Source organism: Pezoporus occidentalis, unplaced genomic scaffold (assembly GCF_034315485.1).
Source record: "Pezoporus occidentalis ecotype Australia unplaced genomic scaffold, CSIRO_AGI_Poc_V1 ctg95, whole genome shotgun sequence".
Classification (NCBI taxonomy): domain Eukaryota; kingdom Metazoa; phylum Chordata; class Aves; order Psittaciformes; family Psittacidae; genus Pezoporus; species Pezoporus occidentalis.
Genome location: NW_026916315.1, coordinates 2268933 through 2294293, shown reverse-complemented (window position 1 = coordinate 2294293; position 25361 = coordinate 2268933). Strand labels below are relative to the sequence as shown.

At 39.9% G+C, this 25361-nt stretch overlaps 2 protein-coding genes across 7 annotated transcripts in view; one reads left to right on the top strand and one right to left on the bottom strand.

Annotated features, from left to right (window-relative positions):
* Positions 1-870: 870 nt before the first annotated feature.
* On the bottom strand, positions 871-22562 carry TRMT1L (tRNA methyltransferase 1 like). Its single transcript, XM_062606290.1, has 16 exons — positions 22188-22562; positions 18897-19049; positions 17700-17762; positions 15266-15379; positions 13488-13552; positions 12831-12960; positions 11511-11634; positions 10793-10872; positions 8311-8557; positions 7176-7388; positions 5763-5953; positions 4382-4460; positions 3465-3631; positions 2781-2840; positions 2207-2333; positions 871-2045 (listed from the first exon to the last, which is right to left on the bottom strand). Exons 1-16 carry the CDS (start codon positions 22315-22317, stop codon positions 1733-1735), a joined length of 2256 nt encoding a protein of 751 aa, XP_062462274.1. The 5' UTR covers positions 22318-22562; the 3' UTR covers positions 871-1732.
* A 24-nt stretch (positions 22563-22586) lies between these two features.
* The window catches only part of SWT1 (SWT1 RNA endoribonuclease homolog), a 35857-nt gene continuing 33082 nt past the window's right edge, over positions 22587-25361 (top strand). For 4 of the 6 annotated variants that reach the window (XM_062606288.1, XM_062606287.1, XM_062606284.1 and 1 more), the window contains exons 1-2: positions 22587-23036; positions 23622-23696. In XM_062606288.1, coding sequence (XP_062462272.1) covers positions 23631-23696 — 66 coding nt within the window. In that variant the 5' untranslated portion in view covers positions 22587-23036; positions 23622-23630. Of the gene's footprint in view, positions 23037-23621; positions 23697-24731; positions 25008-25361 lie in introns of those variants that run through there. The other 2 variants (XM_062606285.1, XM_062606286.1) reach the window with 2 other exon arrangements.

The window sequence follows — 25361 nt, the reverse complement described above, 5'->3', positions numbered from 1 at the left end:
GGTTGAGGTACTAGTCATACCTTATAATAGAATTGCAAAATAACAAAACAACAGCCTAAACAACAGCCCTGAACCAACACCAGTGTTCTGTTAACTAATTATTGCAGGACCTTACCTGATGAACAACTGAGTCATCTATTGAAGAGAAGGTGAATCCTCACAGGCCTGAGTTACAACACCCCTTCTGCTGGTCACTTACTTAAAACAGACAAATCTCCTTGTCCCAGATTTTGATGGCTTCTGGCCATCTGACAGAGGAAAAAAGTCTGAATTGCAAGGAAAAGCCTGAACTTCCACTTTCTGTGCCCCTCCTTGTGCATATCTGCAAAAATCAAGGACTAGTTGCTTTGACTTAGAAAAGGTGCACAATACTGTTATTGGGAGGAACTGTGAAAGTAATAAAAAATATTTCCTACAACAGGCTTCACTTAAACTCTTTTTAGCCTACTTTACTGTAATTGGAGCATTCTTTCTTGCTCTGGTTAACTGACTTTATGACTGATTCTATCCCACTTAAATATTAACACTCAAGTAAGCAGGGTGTTGTCTGCAAATGAAGTCTTCCAACAGTGTCTCCACTTAATCTGAACTAGGGAACACCAGCTTTCTGGCCTAGTAGGAGCTTAGGGAGTTTTGCATAATCAGAGGTGTATCAGTCATGTTACTCTTGACTGGCATTCAATGTGTGAGAAGAAATACTTACTGTGAAGCTTCAGAGATGGGTAAGTAATAACCTCTCACATTCTGTTCTTAGATAAACCTAATGCCAAACCTGTGAAAAACTGGAATGACTGGTTCAAGTTTGACAGTTTGACGGAATATATGGAGGTATCTGAACAAAGTTTGGGGAAAAGAAAGGACAAAATCAAGCTTATTTGGCTGGAATGTCGCCATGTATTTAAGGAAACCAGAACTGACTACCAACACACAGCATCTTTGCTCATTCACAGAAGAGATCTTTTTAACCACTAAGACTGTATTACTGACAAATTCGCAGCAGAACTTCCAACCTGTGGTGCATTGTCACTGTACCGTTATTGCAATACTCAACCAAATGTAATCTCTAACCAAACAACTACCTGGAGTGACTAACACAATTCACTAAAGTTTGGTTATAAATGGAAGTTTCAGTAACAGTCGCGTAACCATTCTACTCCATTCTCACCTGTGCTAGGTCCTTGCTTGTAGGCAGAACAATGAAAACAGAACTGAATGCCAAATTACATGTGCAATCTGGAGTTAGACGTCCTGAGCCAGAACTTTCTAACTTGCTTAAACTCGGATAACATTTTATTCTGTCTCATTTTACCATCTTAAAGTGAGCCCCTCTGAGTTGTAACCAGTGAGGTTTTAGGAATGATTAATTTTAGGAATATTCCATTTCACATTAACCTCATGTTCAGAAATGCTTTTAAGACTTTTGGCCCCATCCACTCTTCTGCATTCTGTGCCAGCAATAAGGCTTCAACAAACAGCAGCAGCCACAAAGTTTGACTGTGGATGTGAGCATAAATCCAAGTAAACGCCTCCGAGACCTTTTCACAGTAACAGTACCTTGACCACACATATGCTGTGATCAGGGGTAAATTCTGCTACATAATTCTAACACATCTGTCAAAAGAGCAGATAACTCAAATTTTCAAAATCCAGTTTGGTAAGAAGTGGTGGCTTACTTCAACAGGGTGTGACTGCAAGTCTGCAATATCCTTATCTATGAACAAAATTGTTTGTATTAATCAGCTGCACAGTGAGTAGGGTAGTCATTTGTGAACATGGCAGCAGTGACTCCAGATTTACTGTCTTCCAGAAACTCAACATCCTCTGCCTTGACAGCTGCAGCAGCTTGAACCTGTTCTGCCAGGACACCTTCAGTTAGATGGACAGGGCCTTCTGCCTGTCCTGCCGTGTACGTGGGAGTGCTGTACTTCGTAAGGATAGTCTTAAATTGTGCCAAGGGCGCATTCGTGCGAACTCCCATAGGATCGAAGTGGGTTCTACTTACTCGGAATCCAGCTTCAGAGAGATAGTTTAAGAACTTATTTAACCTGAAAGAAAGAAACAAACAAAAAGTAAAAAAGAAACTAAAGTAGCAATTTAAAAAGGAGTTGATGCTTGTAAGGGTGACTAAATACAAGTTACGTATCAGTTGTTATAGTAATATGAGACCAGAAGTTAAACAAAACTTTGGCATTAAAGTTAAACTTACTTTGGCATGTTCATTCCTTTAATACTGTGTCTGTGGATATTGTAGTAAAATGCAGGGTGCTCAGCACTGTTATCAGATTTTTGTCTCTTGGCTGCACTTCGAATCACTTCATCACTTCTTCTTTTTCCTGGACCACAAAAAAATAACAGTGAAACCAGTGAACATTCAGTGAGGCAACAAAAAAGTGCCAGTAAAGCCAAAGACAGAGAAAAAATAGCCACATAGTAACTACACCTCTGTCAAGTAAGACAGCATTCTGCAGAGTTGAATGAAATCCAGCCTGAATTTAATTAACATGCCATTATCAGTAATAACAAGTGAGTCAAGTAGGCTTCATGTACTTAGCATTTAATATTTAGCATTCTGCATTTATCAGTAAGTATTATTCTGGATGAAGATAAAGTAAGATCAATATTTGGTGGGGAAAAAAAAAAACCCCATACTTCTGCACAGCAGTACTGTTAAATATAAAAATTAAGAAAAATAAATAAGTGAACACTAGGTTGGCTTAGCCATCACTTAAATTATAGTTTGATTTGAAACTGCTACAGCTAAATCAGAATGATCTACTTACCTTGTAACAAGTAGGATTCTGCAGCAGTATTCAGTGTTTTAATATATACTCCACATTCTTCTAGAATACAATTAAAACTCAAAATTAATCCCACTATAAGACAGTAAAATGGCAAAATGCCTTGGTTAAACATAAAGAAAACATATCACAGTCTAGCCTAAAGAAGCAATTGTAATAAGAAGTATGCGTATAGGCAACTTTTACATACTAACTCTCAGTAACTTGAATTTAGAGGAAATATTCAAAATGCGATTTCCTTTTATGACTGGAACAGCATTCCAGTACAGAAAGCCATTTCTTTTGGCACACTGATTTGCAAACCCTACAGAGTATGCACAGCATGCCAGCTGGAGTCTTCCCATCCCAACAGCACATGCTCTTAGGTCAGGATCAGGATACACTAAAGAACTAGCACACACAGTATTTCCATCTCCTTCAGGAAATACACTGGATCTCATGGCAGTCAACCTGCCTGCATGATATTTGGTTTAGGACCTGTCACACTGATTCCAGATGTCCAAATCCAGTGCTCTGCCAAAGACCACCTGACAAGAGCTGACAAGGCCCACACTGCATTCAGTATTATGGATACAATGCTGTTAGCAATAAGTTATCAAAGAGCAACATCTTTCTAAATCACCACAAAGCCAGTTCTTTTTGTGAACAGTCTGTCATTTTTCTTACCTTGTTTGTTCTCATCATAAGGACTATGGGAAGAAAAATGTTTTGAAGTTGTGCACTCTGCTTCACAAACCAATGTCTTCAAAAGTGGCTGAGCTTCATCCAAACCATACTGGACAGCCTCAAACAGCATCCTTCTGAGGAATCCAGTGTTAAAGAGGGGTCCTGACCTATAAAATGCAAGACAGATGAAAAGTTGAGACTTCTTAATGAAAGCAAAAAAGTTGCTCCAAAAACCTCTTGCCCAAATTGATCAGGAGTTATCAGACTGACTGTGTTCTTAACAATACCGAATTGCTTTGTTTGTAATGACAGTAACATTGGTCTCATTTTAAAAAAAATCAGAGATCTCAGGAATGGCAATTTATTTCTGCCCTACTATGTTGAGAAAGTAACTGTACCCTGAGAAGAAAGGTACTGTCAATTGTAAGCCGTTGTTAATACTACTTTGAAATGGTAAAAAAAAAAACTTAAAAGAGATTTATTTTTGTTTTTTCACAAGAGAAAATTTAAATATTAATTACCAAGCAGTGTATTATTTACTACTGTCAGCACAGGTAAGGATTTACTAAATAAATTCTCCACAAATACAGAGTGAAAAAAGAGTTGCTTAACATCTGGCAACTAGAAGAACACACAGGCAGGTTCTCCTGTGCAGGAGGTATTACATCACTTGTACTGAATCTGAAATTTAAAGTGATGCTGTTATTGTTTATTAACTGGTTTGAACCCTCTTAACAAAAGCAAGAACTGAATACCATACTAAATTCAGATCAATTAAATGTTTCATGAATTCCTCCCAGTTGCTGTACCTCCTTACCCAGCAGACTTGCATTTTTATTCTATGACTGAATGGCTGACCTCCAGAGGTCCTTCCAATCTGAATTATTCTCCAATTCTGTATTGAGTTCTGAACTTACCAGAGAGGACCAAGAGCTACTGCTGTCTTCCCGGGCATACTGCCATGACAATCACAAGGCAGCTGCTGGTAAGGGTTTTCTACCACAGAAAAACAGGAAAATAGTCAGCAATGCCTGCATTACAGGAGAAAGATGATACAGATATGAAGTAGGAGCTTACTTCAGTGAAGGTATTTGGAAGGGTAAGACACAGCAGAAGTGTGACACATTCTCATTTCTGCCAAGCAGTGCTTATGAGAATTTAGTGATTGACGATTTGATACGTAATCATTGATAAAACACTGAGAAAGAAAAAGGTCATGTAACTTCCTCTGTTTCTTGGCAGACTTTGACTAACAAGGAAATACTGAGCCTTCCTGCACCTAACAGAAGCAGCTGTCCAAATTAACAGTAAATATCTACAGAAACCAGCCAATTACATCTACAAAACACAGCCCACCTACAAGTTTTCTAAGCCACAGTCAGCCTGCTTGCAATTAAATCTTTAAGTAAAACAAATCACTTGCTAATTAAGATCTCTATCATAACATTGTACTTATTGGTTACTCAGTCCTGTCCTTAGTATCTAATTGTTTTAATAACAATTAGTAGTAACAAGCTCACTGCATGTTCATGCATGGGGCAGTTAGACACCACAGTTAGCAGTTAAGATATCCAAGAAACCAAAACTTTGAAACAAGGTTTTTTTTCTTTTATCTTCATTCAAACTACCATCTGGCTAGTACCTACATCCTAGCTTAATTTTCATCTCCTACCTCTGCTAACTTGTGTATAGAGCCCATGAACAGTCAACTTTTAACCTAGAGGCTGCCTTCATCTACCACTGTTACATGAATCACAGGAATAGTGTACATCTTTCCTACCACACCTGCCAGGATACTTCCATCAGGCATGTACAAATACAGGGGGAAGTGATACTGTTTAGTCCACTACATATTATGGTAACTGAAATGAACAGCAGAAAAGCAATCTGACACTGAAATCTATCAAGCTGCCACTGTATATAGGAAACCAAACAGCAGCAAAGCCCGCGCCACTTTTTATGCCCTTTCCTGAGAAGACGGATCCATGGATATATCAGGCATTGTGGCAGCTCCGGCAGCTCCAGCTACAGGAGTATGTCCTGTCTAGAAACAAATCCAGTACATTTACAGCAAAATCCACACAGACAACTAATCTAACCCAGTACCATAAAGCATGATACCTTCTCCACATCATACAGTGAGGCAGACATAATTTCTTTACCTCATACAATACACTGTTACATTAAAGGGAATAACTACTTTATACTAAAGGGATGTAAATATAAACAAGGACTAAAGCATGAAACAGATATACAGGAATCAGGCCTTCTAGAAAGTGCAAAAGAAAAAACATTTACCTTCTACCATGTTACCCTCTTTCTGAAAAATTCTCTCTTCACACCACTGGCAATGGATGAGGTATCGTATTTTCTTGGCTGAATCATCTGCAGGGGATGGTCCCCTTAAAACTCTGACCACTACTAGAACAAAATGTTCCAGAGCTACTGCAAGTAAAACTTCAATGCCTTTGTTACAGCGAGCTGCAGCTCTATAAAGAAAACACAAACAGAAAACCAAATTGCATTGACTTTAGCAGACTAACATTGCCATGGACACCTGAACTTGCTGCAAGATTCCTGAGGTCATCCACTTTCTAGAAGAAGATACTAAAGAGCTGACAAAGTGATCAGAAGAAAGTGCGTTTCTTAAGTGCCTAGTTTTCTCTCATTGCTGGAAAGCTAAGCACATCTTCTTTACATAGTTTTATCACATTTAGAAATACTGGTCTGCCACCTGCATCATCTTTCTTTCCAAATGCCTATTGCCAGAATATTGTAACAAAAATATATACAAACTAAATAAAAATCCAAGAACATACAAATATAGGGGGGCACACATGATGGTAAATCATTGCATGTTAATCAAACAGACTGTGGGAAGGAAAGCCAACAGTTCCGGAGCAGGCAACCATTGAGAAGGAAGAAGAAATCTTTAGGGACCTTGAGCATGTAACAGTTAAAACCTTGCTTGAGCAACATGTCTGTATCTTAAGAGTGCTCTGCAAGGAACAACCTTATGTACATAAATCTAAACATAGGACAGTACTCGTGCTCTGGCATTCTGAAGACCCCTGTATGCTTAATTTTCTTCCCATCTTTCCTGAGCAGCTGTCACACCCTCTTGCCTGTATCTTTTTTTTTTTCTCAATTAGGAACCAGGTTTTACGTCTTCATTTATTTAACAGACTGAATTTACTGAGAATATCTCTATGCAAATGACTAATTTCACAAGTTATTAATTACATTTATTTTTTTAACCTCAAGCATGAGGATCTGAAGTGAACATCAGTTTTCACTAAAGCAAGTCTAGCTCTAATGCTTAGCTAGAAGCCATTCAAGCAGCTTAATTAATATTCACAAAGCCCTATGCAGCACTAAAATGACAACATTGACAGAGGAATAAAAGAATTTGCAGAAAGGCAAATCTGAGTATTAGTTTTTTATTACCACCATCAAAAAACCTCACCATCCCAGCCCCCTACCCTATTTATGCATTTTTACCTTTCCCAGTCCTTTAGTTTAAAATTTACATTATCTAATACCAGCACATGAAGAATATGAAATACTGATTTCAGAATAAGATGTCTGGCTTTTAAAATTAGGGAGTTCTGGAAACTAACATGCACAATCTACAGCAGCAGTCCTCAGTCTTTTATGGCTAATAATTTTCTATTAACTTTTTTACTGTAATTTGAACTGATTTAGCAGTACCTTGTCACAGCAGCAATTACTATTCTGGCTGCCAGCTCCTTGTAGTACTCTGTTCTGACAATATTACATCCATAATGACGTAGGGCAACATGTTGAGCCTTTGCATATAGAGAACTGATGTCTGTGGATGTCAATGACACAATTCCAAGATTTCTCACATTTCTAAAGGCAGAATCCAGATAATTCACAGAAGTTCCAAAGGGGTCCAAATGGCTGAAAAGAAAGTGCCACTGAGTACCTACAAATGCTCAAGAGTTTAGCTTTAAACTGAGGGAAACACTGCTACTATAAACTTTGCCCATGGTCATATTTAAAACAAAATAGGAAACGTGGACTAAAATTTTCAGCACACCTCTCATGCATTACTCTGAAATACTTTACTGTCAAATTGCAAGACCCATGGAAACACTGTGCTGAAAAATACACATCACCACAAAGCCAGCAACTTCTTGTTGCATCCTGACCCACTGACTAATTCAAGTCACACGAATATTGCCCTCAGGCTTACCTTCATTCTTAAAGGGAAGCTTCTAGAAAAAGAAATACCTTCAAAGTTTATGTACTAAATAGTTAGGCTATTTTTCATCCTGAATACCTGCAGCTTAGATCTGAATGTTAATCAGTACACCCCCCCCCCCCCCCCCCCCCCATTACTCATTGTGATGTCTGTATAGGTTTTAAATGTATGCATCTTTAAAACCAACTTGGAAGAGTCATCCTACTTTAACTGAAAATTAATATGCTGTGAAATGGATGAAAACAAGAGATGCAACAAAGTCCTACAGAACAGCACACAGTTATGAATTTTAAACTAATTAAAAGTTTTAAGAAAAAAAAAGACTAAATTGACACTTTACCAAACAGATAATGAAATTATATATGTATAAAAAAAGTTGGGCTTAAAATTTTCATGTACATTTACAGTCCTCCCTGGATGTCAGAAGGGCTTAGTATTTTTTCCAGTGATTTCAAATTAAGATTAAAGTTCTACTCCTACAGCATTTCTGGGACAACAGAATTACATTTAAAATACCAATTTCATTCCAACTTTCCCAAATTATCATATACTGGGAGATCGGGTAGGGTGTGTCATTATCAGACCAGATAATTATTAACAGAGACATTCAACACTTACATAAAATCAAATGATCTCAAATGCATTATAACATTGGCATCCATTTTTGTCACCTCAATGGTGTCAGGATTTCCTTCTTCATCTCCCACAGCTTCATCATGGTCTTCTTCCTTAATGTTCAATTTCACTTTCATTTTGTTTAAATGGCAGTTTTCCTGAATCATTGTCACAGAATTTTCATTACAATCGTTAATCGTAACTTTCACAGAACTTCCGAGGTGCTTTGCCCATTGCAATCCCATTATACCTAAGGGAAGACAGAATTGTAACTCTGTGACAAAATAAAGACTTCTGGATGGCTGAATTTACTAAGAAAAAAAATCATCCTTTTAAATACTTATAATACAGATGTTTGCGCGATGTGAATTTCATCATATTCCTGAAAAAAAGTATTGATGACCTTCTGCCTCAACACAGTGATAATGGGGTATGTAAAGGGACAATCTGTCACATTCTTTTATGGCAACTGGTAGACTGAAAGACCTGTGATTTTTGTGGCAAGCTGGACCCACAGTCTGTGGGAAAGCCCCTTGTCTTGTTTAACACTCCAGTGTAGCAGGTAAGACTTCTGTGACAGACCACCATAAAACACTGACATGAGAATAAGTGGCGGGAGGATTTTCAGGCTGCCTCCAAGTGTTTACTGCTGACTTCTGTAGTAAAACTGTGATTATACTGTATAAGTACAGGACAGGAAGTACTGTGAGGTCTGGCCTAGTTCAGAATGTATCAAGAATTTTTATACAAAATGCTAAGCAGTTACAGCTGTTCTCAACTATAACCTTAAGTTTACAGTACCTGGCTAGTAATAAGGCAGGAATCTAGATTTCTTCAGATTTTAGTTCCAGATGATGAAAAGACACTGATGTAGCTACTTTACACTTACAGTTAATTGATTACAGAAATTCTGAACATGAAGAGATGATTCTGATACAGAAGCTTGGATTCATCACCATTTTTAAACCACAGGTTGATTTTACAGCCAAATTCCACAGCCATGGAGTCAGAAGGTAAGTGTGACCTTGGATGCAAGTTTAGGAAGATGCCATTTCATGGCCTTTAAGGTGACTGACTTTAAGGAGACCAATAAACATTGGTTTAATATTATGTACAGTCTTCTACACTCTGGTGGCCTTCTATGATGGGGCTACAGAACTGATGGACAGGGGTAGAGCAGTTGATGGCATCTACCTGGACTTGTGCAAAGCGTTTGACACTGTCCCACACGACATCCTTGTCTCTAAATTGGAGAGACATCAATTTTATGGATGGATGATGAAGAACTGGCTGGATGGCCACACACAAAGAGTTGTGGTCAATGGCTCAATGTCCAGCTGGAGACCAGTAACGAGTGGTGTCCCTCAGAGATCGGTGTTGGGACCGGTCTTGTTTAACAACTTTGTCACTGACATGGACAGTGGGATTGAGTGCGCCCTCAGCAAGTTTCTTGATGACACCAAGCTGTGTGATTCAGTTGATACGCTGAAGGGAAGGAATGCCATCCAAAGGGACCTTGACACGCTTGTGAGGTGGGCTGATGCCAACCTCATGAAGTTTAACCATGCCAAGTGATTCAGAGCAGCCCTGCAGAGAAGGACTTGGGGGTGTTGGTTGATGAGAAAATGAACATGAGCTGGCTTCAGTGTGCGCTTGCAGCCCAGAAAGCCAACTGTATCCTGGGCTGCATCAAAAGGAGTGTGACCAGCAGGTCGAAGGAGGTGATCCTGCCCCTCTACTCTGCTCTTGTGAGACCTCACCTGGAGCATTGTGTGCAGTTCTGGTGTCCTCAACATAAAAAGGACATGGAACTGTTGGGACAAGTCCAGAGAAGGGCCACAGGGATGATCAGGGGACTGGAGCACCTCCCCTATGAAGACAGGCTGAGGAAGTTGGGTCTGTTCAGCCTGGAGAAGAGAAGGCTGCGTGGAGACCTTATAGCAGCCTTCCAGTATCTGAAGGGGGCTTATAGGGATGCTGGAGAGGGACTCTTCATTAGGCACTATAGTGATAGGACAAGGGGTAACGGGTTAAAACTTAAACAGGGGAAGTTTAGATTGGATATAAGAAGGAAATTCTTTCCTGTAAGGGTGGTGAGGCACTGGAATGGGTTACCCAGGGAGGTTGCGAATGCTCCATCCCTGGCAGTGTTCAAGACCAGGCTGGACAAGGCCTTGGGTGATATGATTTAGCGTAAGGTGTCCCTGCCCACAGCAGGGGGGTTGGAACTAGATGATCTTAAGGTCCTTTCCGACCCTAATTATACTATGATTCTATTCTATGATTCTAAAAGGGCCTATTACCAGGCTCTTGACAGCTGTTTTTTTGGTATGGAAGCTGATGACTGCCTAAGAAGAAACGTATTCTTTACCTCACAGTATGTTTAAATACTTTTAAACCTCAGTTACTCCTGATTTTTGCAGCTTCATACTATTGGATAATATTAGCCAAAAGATTAAAGAAAGATTAAAGAAATTGACCTTACCAGTGGCACCAAAAGCATCCAAACACTCTATAGGGTTACGTTCCTCAGCCAGAACGGCCAGTGCACAGAATATCAATTGCCTTGAAAACAAAACAGAATGGTCATAGTAAGTTGAGAAGTATTTTTCCTTATTTATTTCCCTTGAATATAAAACTAGAACATCTAACCTAAACTCTACCTTTTACGCAAAAGAATTGTAAATTGAAAACCACAACTACCTGAACAAATTCAGTTCTACAGCAGACATTCACATGATAAGATCCTGAATCAATTTACTAATTACTCGTAACACTGGAAAAAGTAAATACTGTTTTTCCTACTTTCCTAGCACAATTTGATACTACCCTACTAAAGCTCTGTGTTTAAAAATATGTCCTGAAGAGCAATGAAATTCCACTGTGCTGAGGAACAGGCCTGGTTCTTTTAGACACGGCCATACTGCAATTTGCAATGGCCTTCACAAGAGGCATGCCTTAGCTTTCAGACATATCTGAGCTAAATCTGGAAGCTCAAATATAAACAGCACTGAGAACATGAGGGGTTGGCATGGGTTGAAGAGCAGTCCCACACACTGGTGTCAATTCTCACAGCCTTCCTTTGTGGTACAGACACCACTTACGACTCTCTTCAAAGAAAGACAATATTCAAAATGCGTAAGTATTTTTCACTGCAAACTCAGCACCCCTCTGGTACATCCTCCCACTCTCTGATCTTTTACCTGTTGAGTTTCATTTTAGGATTAAAATAAGAATCTGTTTTATGAGGTGTGGAGTAGTTGGGAAGAACCTGCACATCTGTGGCCGACTCTTTTAGCACTTCTACAGAAGACCTGGGAGCAGGAACTGGAAGAAAGTAATCATGAGGAAAGGAAAGAATTAGTGAGAATTAACATTAACACATTTGATGAATTAGATTAGGAATTTGCTCCCATATTGCAAGAAATCTTTATGCTGTAATCCAGCAAGCACATAGATCAGTTAACAAGTATGTTGGGGAGAAAAAGCAAGCAACAATTTAGCCTCTAGTCCTAAGAGCAGCAGATATGGATCAAACTCTACCACAATTTTCTTCCCATAAAACATCAGATTTGTTTCTCATTTGGGCTCCTCTGTATCCACTCAAATTTTAGAAAGCAATCTCCTGAACCTGAGGCTTAGCACATTTGTTTTGCATGTTTAAACATGAAACTCTGCCAACTAATTAAAACCCTTTTAACACAGTCCTGAATACAGAACAACAAACTGCAAAAAAATCCCTTCAAAATACCGTGATCTAATCTCTGTTAAGTTATCAAACAGCTTCATGAAATGTGTATAGACAGCACAAGTATAGGGCAAATTTCAGCACTTAAGCTTTATATAAAATAGCTCGTGGCAAAACTGATTTGACAGCTGTAAACACATGCTGCCGTTCCTCTGAGCAATTTCTCCCCAGTCTAATGGTAAACAAAATTTACCCAGCAACAACCAGGAAAAACTTGTTGGCTACCAACTAGATACCTTCCAGTGCTCAGCCTGCCTATCTCAGTGCTTTCAAACACACAGATTGCCTATCTATGAACTGCTCTACCACATGTTCCATGTTCATAGTCTGCAGGCATTGCTGAAGTGAGTACAAAGCATGAAATATCTGACCTCTAAGTTTCTCCCCTCCCTGTGAGGAAAAGTAACCACAAGCATTTTGTTAGGAAATAACAAACGGACCACTCTTTACCAAGAGCTCTGAAGGGAACCATATAGAGAGCAGTATTTCACACCATGAAATCTAAACAGGTTTCAGTTAAAGGTATGGAATATGGTATGGGATGGCACTAGTATTGCTTCTCAGACATTCAAACTGATGTCCAGACACTAAACTGCTATTCCTAAATGTGTATTGGTAACAGAAAGACGTGTGAACCTCATGGCTCCCAGAATCATCTTTACTATAGTGTATCAAGAGAAAATCATTACACCTACACAGAGATAAAAAAGAAATCAGACTAATTCACAACACATGCTACATATAAAAGAACTGAATGTTTTACATAAGAAACTACCTGTAATAAACCTTGATTCAGTTTCTCCTTTATTCACGTGACGATTGATATGACCTATCATGTCACTTCTTCGTGTGATAGTTGCTGAACAGATGATACAATGGTAATGGGCTCCCATCTTTGAAAATGTCTGTAAAATACATGTAGTTTAGGAATACATAAACATGGTTAAAGCAGAGCTATACCTGAACACAGGCATATGAAGTCATCTTTCTCTTACCTCCAGTGCCTACAAAATATTTTGAATCTACAGCTAGAGACTAAATAATCATACCCACAGGGACAGCACAACACAGCACAGCTATCCTGGCACAGCACCGCATCCAACTGAACTCTGCCAATACTCCATACACTCAGCACACAGGGAAGGAACTGACAAGTATCCATTGCTTGGCCTAATGAACCTTTCATCTCTTCCACACAAAGCTGCTGTTTACTCCAACATAATCTAGGCAGCTACACACCAAAATAAGAGATCCAACTACATTTAACTAACCAAGGATAATACCAAATAGTTGTACTCTGGACTGATAAAGTTTTGGTATCCCACATCAGACAGCAAGATGTATTTTGCAACTAAGTAGACTGCAGAAGTTCCCCTACCCGTTTTCCCCACTCTGTAGGGTAACAAGTATATCTGTGATTCAGCATTTTTACCTGGTCTCCAATAAGGTTTGGTTTCACTGGATGACAAGGTAAGTGACAGATGCACATTCGGTACCCTGGAAAATAAGTTCTTGTCACATCACAATACAGTAAGTAAACACAACATATTTTGCCCTATACTGAATGGTCTCATTTAAGATTCCCAAATACTGCCATGAGACAGTAGTAAGAGAACACTGTCAATTATTTGGTACATTCACCCTTTGCACAAGGAAATGTATCAGCTAATTATACACTTCAAAATTTAAAATGCACAAAAATTACATATGAGCTATTAATTTTAGTAAGTATGTCAGCATCCTACAAAGCTACATTGAGTCTTCAGGCTATACAGTATATAACTTTCAAAACTACTTGAAAGCATTTTACAAAAATATTGTAACCTAGTTAAAAGATTTGTGTGAAGACTCCTATAAAACATATGTTCCACAGTTAAAAAGCCACACCAAAGAATACCCAGCACAACAACAAAAAAACCTGCATGCAAGACCAGAACTCCAGTCTGATCTTTTTTAGTTTAATCTTGTCCATCTTCCAATTAGTCATTTTATTGCCTGCAAACCCATACACCTAGTTCTTTAGAAAACACATACTGCTCACTTTCTTTTCCTTCTTAAAGTTCTTGTAGGGATTTTAATGCAACTTACAGGCAGACCTGTTAAAAATAGACAGGGCTGCTAAACACTAATACCAAATAAACACTTCTATTAAGTACTTACCTGAAATTATGGAACCTTTATAACAAGCCAAAAATTATCACATGTGCATGTGTCTGATTATTAGCAATATAACCAAAACTTTTATTAAACTAATTCTCATTCCATACGTATTTTAAATGTTATAGTAATTTTTATGGCATACCAAGCAATTGTTTCATTTGCATGTCAAATACAGACTTCTTTTACATTTACATTTTACAACCCAGGTCAAAATTCATTGTGTCAAAATATGATTCTGATTCCAAGCTGGTTAACAAGATGGAAGTCAAGAGGAATTTAAAAAGATGAAACAGAACAATGTCCTACATGTCCACAATTTCTTATAGTATTTACTGTTTAAATAGGATTCAGAGCAGCCCTGCAGAGAAGACTTGGGGGTGTTGGTCAATGAGAAAATAAACATGAGCCTGCAATGTGTGCTCACAGCCCAGAAAGCCAACCGTACCCTGGGCTGCACCAAAAGGAGCGTGACCAGCAGGTCAAAGGAGGTGATCCTGCTCCTCTACTCTGCTCTCGTGAGACCTCACTTCGATTACTGTGTGCAGTTCTGGTGTCCTCAACATAAAAAAGACATGGAACTGTTGGAACAAGTCCAGAGGAGGGCCACGAGGATGATCAGGAAACTGGAGCACCTCCCGTATGAAGATAGGCTGAGAAAGTTGGGGCTGTTCAGCCTGGAGAAGGCTGCGTGGAGACCTCATAGCAGCCTTCCAGTATCTGAAGGGGGCTATAAGGATGCTGGGGAGGGACTCTTCATTAGGGACTGTAGTGACAGGACAAGGGGTAATGGGTTCAAACTTAAACAGGGGAAGTTTAGATTGGATATAAGGAAGAAATTCTTTCCTGTTAGGGTGGTGAGGCACTGGAATAGGTTGCCCAGGGAGGTTGTGAATGCTCCAACCCTGTCAGTGCTCAAGGCCGTGTTGGACGAAGCCTTGGGTGAGATGGCTTTGTGTGAGGTGTCCCTGCCCATGGCAGGGAGGTTGGAACTACATGATCTTAAGATCTTTTCCAATCCTAACTATTCTATGATTCTATGACTGACATTACCTTCAAATTCAACAGAAACTTTCCAGTGTAAATTCTGAAGGTGACGATGAAGCTTATGATTATAGCAAGCTCTGAATTTCTCCTCAGGACACAATGGACAAGGCTTCTTTTCATCTGAAAATACAAATAAATAAAAAGTATGAGAAGCACATGAAATGCTGTTACCACTCATGTTAATAGAAATGCAAGGTAAGAGGAAAAAAAGGATGAAGGTACTATCAATGGAAGTTAAGGATTTATTCCCAGGGGTATATTCCATTTAGGTACATACAAACTTCAAATTTATGCACTGCCTCTTTCTACTCAATTGAATAAAGACAAGAACCACTATTATTTTGAAGATCATCAATGCCTACAATCTTTAGTTTTCTAATATTTTTTACTCCAGCAACATAAATTTACTGCAGAGTAACACAATTTTATAGATAAAGTCTAGACACTTGCAGTGTCTCAAAAAATCACCCAACCCAACTGAAGAGGTTAAAACAAGACTCTGTCTTTCCTTCTCCCAAATCTTTTAGAAAAAAAAGCAGCTCCTAGCTTTTTAAGCTGCAAAAAAGAGAATGTACTCCATGTTAAAGTAATTTCAGTTCCTCGTAATCCCATGCAAGGGACAAAAAAGCAAAGGCAAGATTACCTGAAATCAAAGGTGTTAAAAGCACTAACCCAAATAAAAACTAGCTATTGGGAGACCAATGCTGGAGAGCTGTACACAGGGATTACATATCAGAACATGCATACACCTGCTGCTGGGGCTTAAGACTGCTGAATGTCAACCAACCCCTTGCTGATCTTAGCAGAAAAGATTCTATGCGTTAGAGCAGTACTGAAACGCACCGTGTAAAATGGGCATCTATAACAATTAACTTGCCTTAGACTTGCAGAACAGTACAATTCCTTTATGACTTTTTCAATGAGTGGTTTACTATGCTCATGCAGAATCCCATGACACTTGTGCCAACAAAGGCAGCCTGAAGCTCATCAAATAAATCACCATGTTCTCTAACATTGCTTAGCCTCTTCTGCCAAGTTATGATTTACTAAGTATCAAATACACAAGGCAACAGTAATACATACAAGTCAATCCATTAACACACATGGCAAAAGAATACTATTTCTGTGGCAGAAGAAAAAAACAAAACACCCTATTGAGAAAAGACAAGGGTACAACACATTTCTTTCCACTACTGTGGATATACATATCACTCAGCTCAGGAACAGATACAAATAAGACTTGTGAGATACTTATGATCTATCTCCCATTAAAAATGGAACAAACTCTCTATAGAAGTTTTAGCGTATTCGTTAGTAAAATTAAACAGACATGGAGGTAGGCTATTATTTCCATCAGTGACCACTGTAAAAGATGATTCAGGCACAAGAGCTCTAGGATACAGAGCCCATGTGGACACTGATGTTTTTTGTGATCTATGAATAAGAACTAGTTCCACTTGCAAGGGCTGCCACTACCAGCACTTCATTCATAGATGCAATCAGAGAAACACTTAAAGTTGTAATAAAACCACTTTCCAGTCTTAAAGCGATCCTCTTATGTAGAACTGGCTCAGAAATTAACACAAAGTGGGGAAAAAAACCCTAGCTAAACCAAACCAAAACCCCTCAATCATCGAAAGAGAATACATATTTATTTAAATGGACACTTAAACACTGCAAACACAACAATAAGTTTCCCTGTATAAGCCACTACTGCTACCACCAAGAATAAGAATGACAAGGAAAATAACAAGGGGAGAGAATACAGTTGCTCACCATCCACTGACTGATACCCAGCCTGACCCAAGCCACGATCTGTGCCTTCCGGGTAACTCCCCCCAGTTTATATAGTGGCCATGATGTGCTGTAGTATGGAATAACCCTTTGGCTAGTTTGGGTCAGGTGTCCTGTCTCTGCTTCCTCCCAGCTTCCCCTCCTCCCTGGCAGAGCATGAGACTGAGAAAGTCCTTAATCGGAGTCAACATTACTTAGCAACAACTAAAACATCAGTGTTATCAGCGTTGTTCCCAGGCTGAAAGTCAAAAACACAGCACTGCGCCAGCTACTAAGAAGGAGAAAAAATGACTGTTACAGCAGAACCCAGGACACCATGTTATTCTGGCACTGGAAGTAAAATAAAAATTAGACTAAGCTGCTGATGAATAGGTAGAATCAACACCGCACTGATCAATGCACACCGTCAACACTAGGAATGTTGCAATGCAGAGGAAAAAGGTGGAAAGGAATCCCTAAAGCATTAAATTTACCGAAAGAATACAAAATTTGATTAAGGAAGGGAACAGATCATAAAGCTATTTTTGTAGGAAACACCTAGTCATCAAGCATCAGAAATATATGTAATGTGTTAAAAATAAAAACTAAGAAAAAACTGTAAATACCTGTAACATGAAGTTTTGGGATACTGACATGGTAAACTCACCTTCTTTCACATCAGCTAGTTTCTCTAGATCAGCAAGATGTCTTTGAATTGAAATGTGTTTCTCTAAAAAGCAGAGATATTTAGAAGTTAAACATCATTAGTTAAAAGTTTAGTTTACTGCTATTTTTCTATGCATCATTTAAAATCTAACACTATTAGAGAATGACTATAGTATCAAGTGGAATACTTGTTTGTCTCCTTTAAATTCCATGGTAGAAAAAATGACTGCAAAATTAATCCCTAAAATGGTTCTTTAACAAGATTCATGTATTTCTACACTCTTCTTAATGCTGACACATATCAAATTTCTCTAATGGGAAAGATCTTCATTTTGCTTGCTTCAAAGAAAAAGCATGCTGAAAAAATGAAGTCACATTCCATTTATTTCAGATTTTAATGCTCGGCATTGTTAGGTGAACACAAAGCACTATAAAAACATCCTATAAACTGGCAAAATTGAAATAACAGCTAGAAGTAGACCAATTGTAAATAACAGTTATTCACTCGATACATTAAATTCTACCCTTTTTTTTTTCCTTAGGAGTGTTTAACTTTTAAATTTACCTCCTGATTTTTTAACTTATTAGTCAAGGGAAATAGTGGAGAATTTGCCAAAACAAAGAGAATTGGCTTATCCAATAAATCAGCTCTATTGGCTTTAGCATACAGAATATCACAGTTTACAGTAATACTGATTCTATAGCAATTTTAAAGCTTTTACAATGTGTTTACAAGATTTGTCTTCACGTTTTCTTAGGTGAAATGAAGATAGCAATTGTTTAAAGTGCTTAAGATACAGATATAAATTTTAAAGCCAGGGTTAAAAGCAATTCCTAGCTTTTCATTTCTGCATTTAGGTACCAATGATTTTTCTCTGGCATGTGTGGCGCCCTTAGCATCAGAGCCTAATGTAAATCATACCTCATCCAACCCCGACTTCTCTTGTCACTATGTATGTGCCAATTTCAGCAGTGATTTCTAGAAACGTTAGTAAGGGGAAAATAGCACCTCATTTCAAAGAGATTGTCAGCACCTTAAGAAAATAATTCATTTAGATGCATGGGTAAAAGTATCATACCTACTGGATGCATGGAAAATGAGATTTCACATTCCCTTTACCTTTCTTCCCACTTAATTCTACCTTTCTCCTCATTTCCTCAAGCACACAACACACATATTAAGAGTTTATCAGCAAACCTCTTGGATAATCAGATGATACATCCAAAATGTTGCTGTCGGATTCCCTTGTGGATTCTTCCTCCATTCCTTTTTCATCAGTTTTCAGTTCTGACTTGGCAACTTTCATACCCACATTGCTGCTTTTCGCATTTCCAGAAACAACCAGGCCATCTTAACAAAATCAAACAGATAAAAACCCAGTAAGAGTGTTGTTGATAGAACTGAATTATACTAATATATTTGTTTCCAATAATTTGGTGCTTCCAACAGGCAAAACTGATTACAAGTGTGAAGGAAAACAGGAATACTCGAACAGTATGTTGGAGAATAATACAAGATTATTATCACTCATTCTGAGAAATAATGCCATCCTGTACAGGCAAAACTATTCACCTGTCCGTATCATCAGATATTTGAAGTTAACAAAGTAGTATTTACATGCTATTTTCTAGCAAAATGCAGTGCTATCAGGACAAAGCAGGCAAGCAGGAGGCTTAAATACTCATAACAATGTATTAGTGACTAAGAAAATTTGAAGAGAAGTTTAGAACTGTTAATAACTAGCTGAACAATCTGAAAGGAGAGGAGTAAAGAAGGAATTTGCTACCATCAATGGGCATAGTGAGGGTTAAGTGCTGGTGCCATTAGCAAATGAATTACTTCTCTGGGGTACTCATGTGCCTACATGTGACTCAAGAATTTAAAGGAGACTTAAGAGGCTGAGCAATTGGGCAATAAATTGAGAAAAAAGGTCATGTGGTGGACTTGGGGATAAAGCCCAGTACTGATTTTCCTGTCCAATGCATGGACTCAGAACTGAGCATCACCAGTCAGGACAACCACTTTGGGATTTTAAAACCCGGGTTTGACGAAAGTAAGAGATATAAATCCTCAAAAGCAGTGGGCTCCTCTCCTCACAGACAGTTGTTGGGAAGTAGAATCATAGAATAGTTAGAGTTGGAAAGGACCTTAAGATCATCAAGTTCCAAACCCCCTGCCATGGGCAGGGACACCTCACACTAAACCATGTCACCCAAGGCTCTGACCAACCTGGCCTTGAACACCACCAGGGATGGAGCATTCACAACTTCCTTGGGCAACCCATTCCAGTGCCTCACGACCCTTAAAGAACTTCCTCCTTATATCCAATCTAAACTTCCCCTAAGTTTTAACCCTTTATCCCTTGTCCTATCACTACAGTCCCTAATGAATAGTCCCTCCCCAGGATCCTTTTTTGAGGAATAACTCAAGACAAGGGAGGCTGTCAAGAAGTACCAGGAAAGGATGCTGAAATCCACATTAAACCGGCGCTCTGAAAGATACTGCCCTGACCTCCAGGCTTCAAAGGGACAGGTAGAACAAGGAAAGTTTCCAAAAAGGGTAACAAGAAATAACAAAGCTATGGCATCACTTCTTAGCCATTGAGAAGCAACAGAGCAGACTATGACTTTTCAACCTGGGTAAGACAGATGTCTACAAGATCATGAGATGCTGAGAAAGGAGAGAAGCCAACCACTCACTGTCTATTCCAACACAACTGGGATGTACCCCATGGAGGTATCAGCTGGAAATCCACCGAAGAAAAATGTTCTTTATGTGAACTACTGTTAATGCTGTGGACTTCCCTGCCACAAGCTGCTGTGGATGCTGCAAGCCTCCCTGTGCCAAAGTGATAATTTTGTGGATGAGAAATCCACTCTGAGACTTCATGAAAATATGAACTTTGATTCAAGAAAATTGGGATTAACAAACTGTTTTGTGTTTGAAGATATTTCCGGAGGACGCATTAATGTATACTTGCTCTGACTTGCTAGTCTTCCCTAGCCATCTACTCCTGGTCACTAGTGAAGCCATAAGGGGTGGAACCTCTTAAAGCAGTTCTTATAATTCCCCTGGGGTTTTTCAATTGCTTACTTTTAAGCATTGCAGCTGGATACAAATCTTTGCTATTACATATAAAAAAACCCAAACACAACAACAAAACTCAAGAGGAAATTGAAGGAATACCTCAAGACAAGGGAGGCTGTCAAGAAACTGTTTAGAAAGACAAACGCACAGAGTAAAATTATTTTATGTACCTTAAAATTTATCAAGACCAGCACTTCTATTCTGTATTTCTCACAGATCTATTTTGAAGCTGACAAGTCACCTGAGAGAGACTTGTATTTCCTAATTGAAAAGCTGCATGATGCCTGGTTACAGTTTCTACACAATTTATTAATACAAAGACAGAAATAAAATAAAGCAAAAGGATTTTGGCAATAAATCTGTAAGAAGAACAATGACTGATTTTGACTACGTGTACTCTAAGAAAAAGTTAAACACGGTTAACGCACAGCAAGAGCGTAGCAGTGACTTAAGTCCATGAGAGTTTAACAGTCTGCACCTTCAGAGCAAGTGCCTAGGTGAAAATGGTTGAAAGAGTATGCATACATATGTATAGTTTATAAATACACCCACATAAAAAGATAACCTTTCACATTAAATGAATAAGAAAATCAGGGTGCTACTGATGCAAGATTGCAGGATTTTTAAAATGCCTATCGGGAACCACTGATTGCGCACAAACAGAAAAGTGCTCAAAAACCCCTAAATTATACTTTTTTTTTTTTTTTTTAAGGTGGAAGAGCCTGGTCACTTCAACTCTGACGACTGCAGGAGCAAATGCCTGGTGTCGATGCCACATTTAGCGCGGCTGGAAAACCGACACAACCAATTTAAACGCATTTGGCCGAAAATATTGAGGAGAAAAGGCACGAGGCACACAAGGCGCCGCCACGGCACACATAGCATCCCCCTCCCGCAGGCCAGGATTGTAAAGGGACCTCGTGGACTGCGGTTGGAAATAAGAAAAGATTATGATTAACAAAATTTCACCGACTTGAGAAGAGGGCGACAGAAGCCCTGCTTTGCTGTTTCAAAGCTCCCTGAGCACCGAGATCACCGCCGGGGCTCAGCCCCGGGCCGCGCCGCCGCAAGGACCACGTGCGACCCCGCCGCCTGCGCCGCACCGGCCCCATTCTACACAAAGCCGGTAAAACGGGGAAAACCGAGCTCCGTTCACTCCGCAGCGGTTTCACGGTGCAGGTGGAAGGAGAACGGAGACGGCACGAAGGCGGCTGCAGGCGCCCAGCTATAAATTCAAACCCTCCCGCATGGCGCCCGCCTCCCCCTCACTGCCTCCTACCACGCGCACACTGGAAGAGGAGCAGCAGCTGCTCCCCGCGGAGCTGCGGACGGAAGGCCCGGCTCCCACCACGCCGCTTTGGCCGCCCACCCGCCCGCTCTCGGCTCCCCCTCGGCCCTCACTGAGCGCTGCGGTCTCGCCGTCGCCTGCAGGGTTTTCCTCATGCTCGTCACCGTCGTTCTCGAGCCCTGGCTGCCTCCGCTCAGGAGACAGCCCAGCCAGCGAGGCCTCCGCAGCCTCCTTCGCTGCCATCTTCTCCGGAGACAGCCCGGTGGCGGACGAAGGGAGACAAATCGAGGCAAAGGAACACGCCGCCGTACCCACACACCGCTCACTCGGAAGGCGGGCGACCGAGCACGCACAGCAAGAGAAGAGGCGGGCCCACACCGCCTACATTTCCCAGAGCGCCTTGGGACTCTAGCTCCTGCGGAAGCCGGGCCTGGCCCAGCGCGCACCGCGGTGGGGAGGGGCTAAACCAGGCCGGGCTGCGCTGGGCCGGCCTGCGGACATTTCCGCAGACGAGCCGGGCGGTGAGATATTCCTGTCAAGGAAATTCTCAGTTCTGGGAGCGGAACTGCTCTCGGGGTACCCCTGAGACCCCTCTGCTGGGACCGCCCTCCCGAGGCCGGCCGGTCCGGCGGGTTAGGGGTGCAGACCCGCTGCCCGCATCGGTTTCCACTTCCACGGGAGGGTGCGTCCGAGCTGCCTCCTTGTGAGGCGGGGCCGCTCCTGTGCCCTACTGCTGTGGGGGAGAAAGAGGGAAGGAATGGGGTGTGCCGGCAGCTGCCGGGGGTGGGCGAGCTGGCCTTCTGGCCTGTGCCAGAGGGAGTCCCCTTGTAGTTGCCCTTTTCTTCAGGCGTGAGGTTGGGGGGCAAGAGACTGCAGCTTCTTGGGTTGTGGCGGAGCAGTAACTTCCATCAGTCATTTCAACCCGCCCATGTTGACGACTGTCTTAGAGAGCTCTCTGTTTAGTGAGTCTTCCTTGTTTTATGGCTGAGCTCCTTCTGTGGCTTGTCTGGTTAAACAGTTGACTTATACTATGAAAATTCACCTCTAAAGCTTTGGGAGCTTCTGGTGGAGCTTTCTTACAGCCTTCAAACCTTTTCTGCTTCACGGCAGGGTCGCAGGGCTAGTTTATGTAAGGTGTGGCGTAGCTGTTGTGAGATGTCATGGTATTATACCTAACCCAGAGGAAAGGTGGGGGACGGCCGAAAGCAAAAGTTGTATAGTTGGAACTGCTTTAAAACTGATGTTTGTATGGCTAACTGTTAAAGGGTGTTTGTTTCTAGTGGTCTGGTATGTTTGCCGGTACAAAATGTGTGTCTCTAGAGCAGGGGGTAAAGTAATGGTCATTCTATTTTTTTTTTTTTTTTTTTTCCCTGTGAAGTTCTCTCACTAGTTAGATGTAATTACTGTTAAAATCTTCTGGAACCTGCTGTGGCTCTGTAATGAGAAAGTAAGAGTATTCGAGTATTCTTTTTTCTATATGCAGTTAAAATTTAATTTTTATACTAGCTGGAGATAACTTAAATAATAATGGCAATGCTTTTTCTTAGCATTTGAAGATGTCTAAAAAGAAACTGAAGAAATTAACTGCAAAGGAAGACAGTTTGGATGGCCGGGATGACAAAGTAGGAACAGCTATATTATTACTATGATGATTATTTTAATTCAAAACCCCACATTCAAGAGAAGAGCATGAATTGTTTAGCAACCTTGTGATAGAAGGCTGAATCAAATTTAAAGGGGGGGTTGTAAATAGCAGAAGGATTGAATCTGTCAGTTAACTACAAGTTCTAGACAGATCTTCTCCAGAGGTTATAAGTAGTGTGGGTATCAGAAAACAAAAGTTTTTTAGTTTTAATATATTTTTCTGGTTGATCTAAGTCAAGTTTAAAACAACTGCTAAAACCACCTCTGTTTTTCTGGATTGTTCTTTATCTTGAACCATATGTCTTAATTTTATAATTAATTACAAATTGTACTTCACAACATTTTAGCAAGTAACTCTCAAATATTTAATTTTAACCACTGAGACAGAAATCAGTGACCAAAATTCTTAGAATATGCTGGTATCTATTTGTATCTAGTGAGTAAGCTTTCACTGAATCACTTGGAAAATGCAGGTGCTACAGTGGGGATAATCTTTCTGGTCATGTTTGTATGTAGCTTCCTATTCTTTTTTCATTATTTGTATTGCCTTCTGGGAAGTTATTTCCTGCCAGAAGTGTAATATATATCAAATAAATCCAGACTTAATATTTGCTAGACTTATTTTCCCTTGTATTTTGTAAGGTATGTGTGAAAGAAGAGAGCTTTTAACTGTCTTACCATAAATGTCTCAAAAAAAAACATTTGGAAGTGTGTATAAATGAGTGTGATATTATAGCCTTATAAACTGAGTTATACATGCTAGAAGCCTTTTGCTGTCTTAGAAAATGTTGTTCAAAGCCAAATATTTGTAACTTTTTTTTCTCCTTAATTCCTTATTATTCAATTTATCTTTTAACATTAACTTATCCTAAGATGTGTGGTTTATGTTGGGTTTATTTGGGGTTTTTGTGTTTGGGTGTTTTGTTGTTTGGTTGTTGTTTGCTTGTTTGGTTTTTTACTTCCCTTGGTGTTTTTTTTTTTGTTGTTGTTTTGTTTTTGTTTTTTTACTTGTGTAATACAGAGGTTAAAAACTTGGCTTAAGATGTCATACTCTAGCTGTATTGCCATTGCTAATGCTTATACCAGTTTGAAGCATACAGAGTTTTAACTGTTGCATGACACTTTGGTCTGAGAATACTTTAAATACTGCTATATACAGATATTGACCAACATAAGCAACAATGAGAACCCAAACTAATAATATTAAAAAGAAGGAAACCTCTGAATAATATCAAGTGTTTCTTCAGTGTGATCGTGTTATGGATAAGAGGTATCTTGAGCTCTTACAGGTGAAAGTAACTATTTAAGTGGGTTGTGTGTTTGTTTTGGTTTGTATGTGTGTGTGGTATAAGCATGACAACAGATTACAGAAAACTTTAGGCCTGTTTGATTTTTAGCTGGTGGAGTGAAAGTACAGGGTGGGTATCATGTAGGGTTCCGCACCTTGGGTGTGTGTATGTGACTTTATGGGGGGGGGGGCTTTCTTACCAGCAACTGCATTAGCAGATTGTAGGAAGTGGTTTGGCTGTGCATACAGCTGGAGCACCCATGTCTTCAACAGCAGGAGCGAAGTACACACAAACATACCAAGTCATCTGATCTGGTATCCCTTTGTAATTGTCTGTTATTACATTTTTTCTGTT

Coding starts and splice junctions, on each gene's coding strand:
- TRMT1L (XM_062606290.1), bottom strand. CDS start 22,317: ATGGCAGCGAAGGAGGCTGCGGAGGCCTCGCTGGCTGGGCTGTCTCCT. Junction 4,461..5,762: donor AGAGGGTAACATGGTAGAAG/GTAAATGTTTTT, acceptor TTTCTGTGGTAG/AAAACCCTTACCAGCAGCTG. Junction 2,841..3,464: donor TTATGATGAGAACAAACAAG/GTAAGAAAAATG, acceptor ATTGTATTCTAG/AAGAATGTGGAGTATATATT.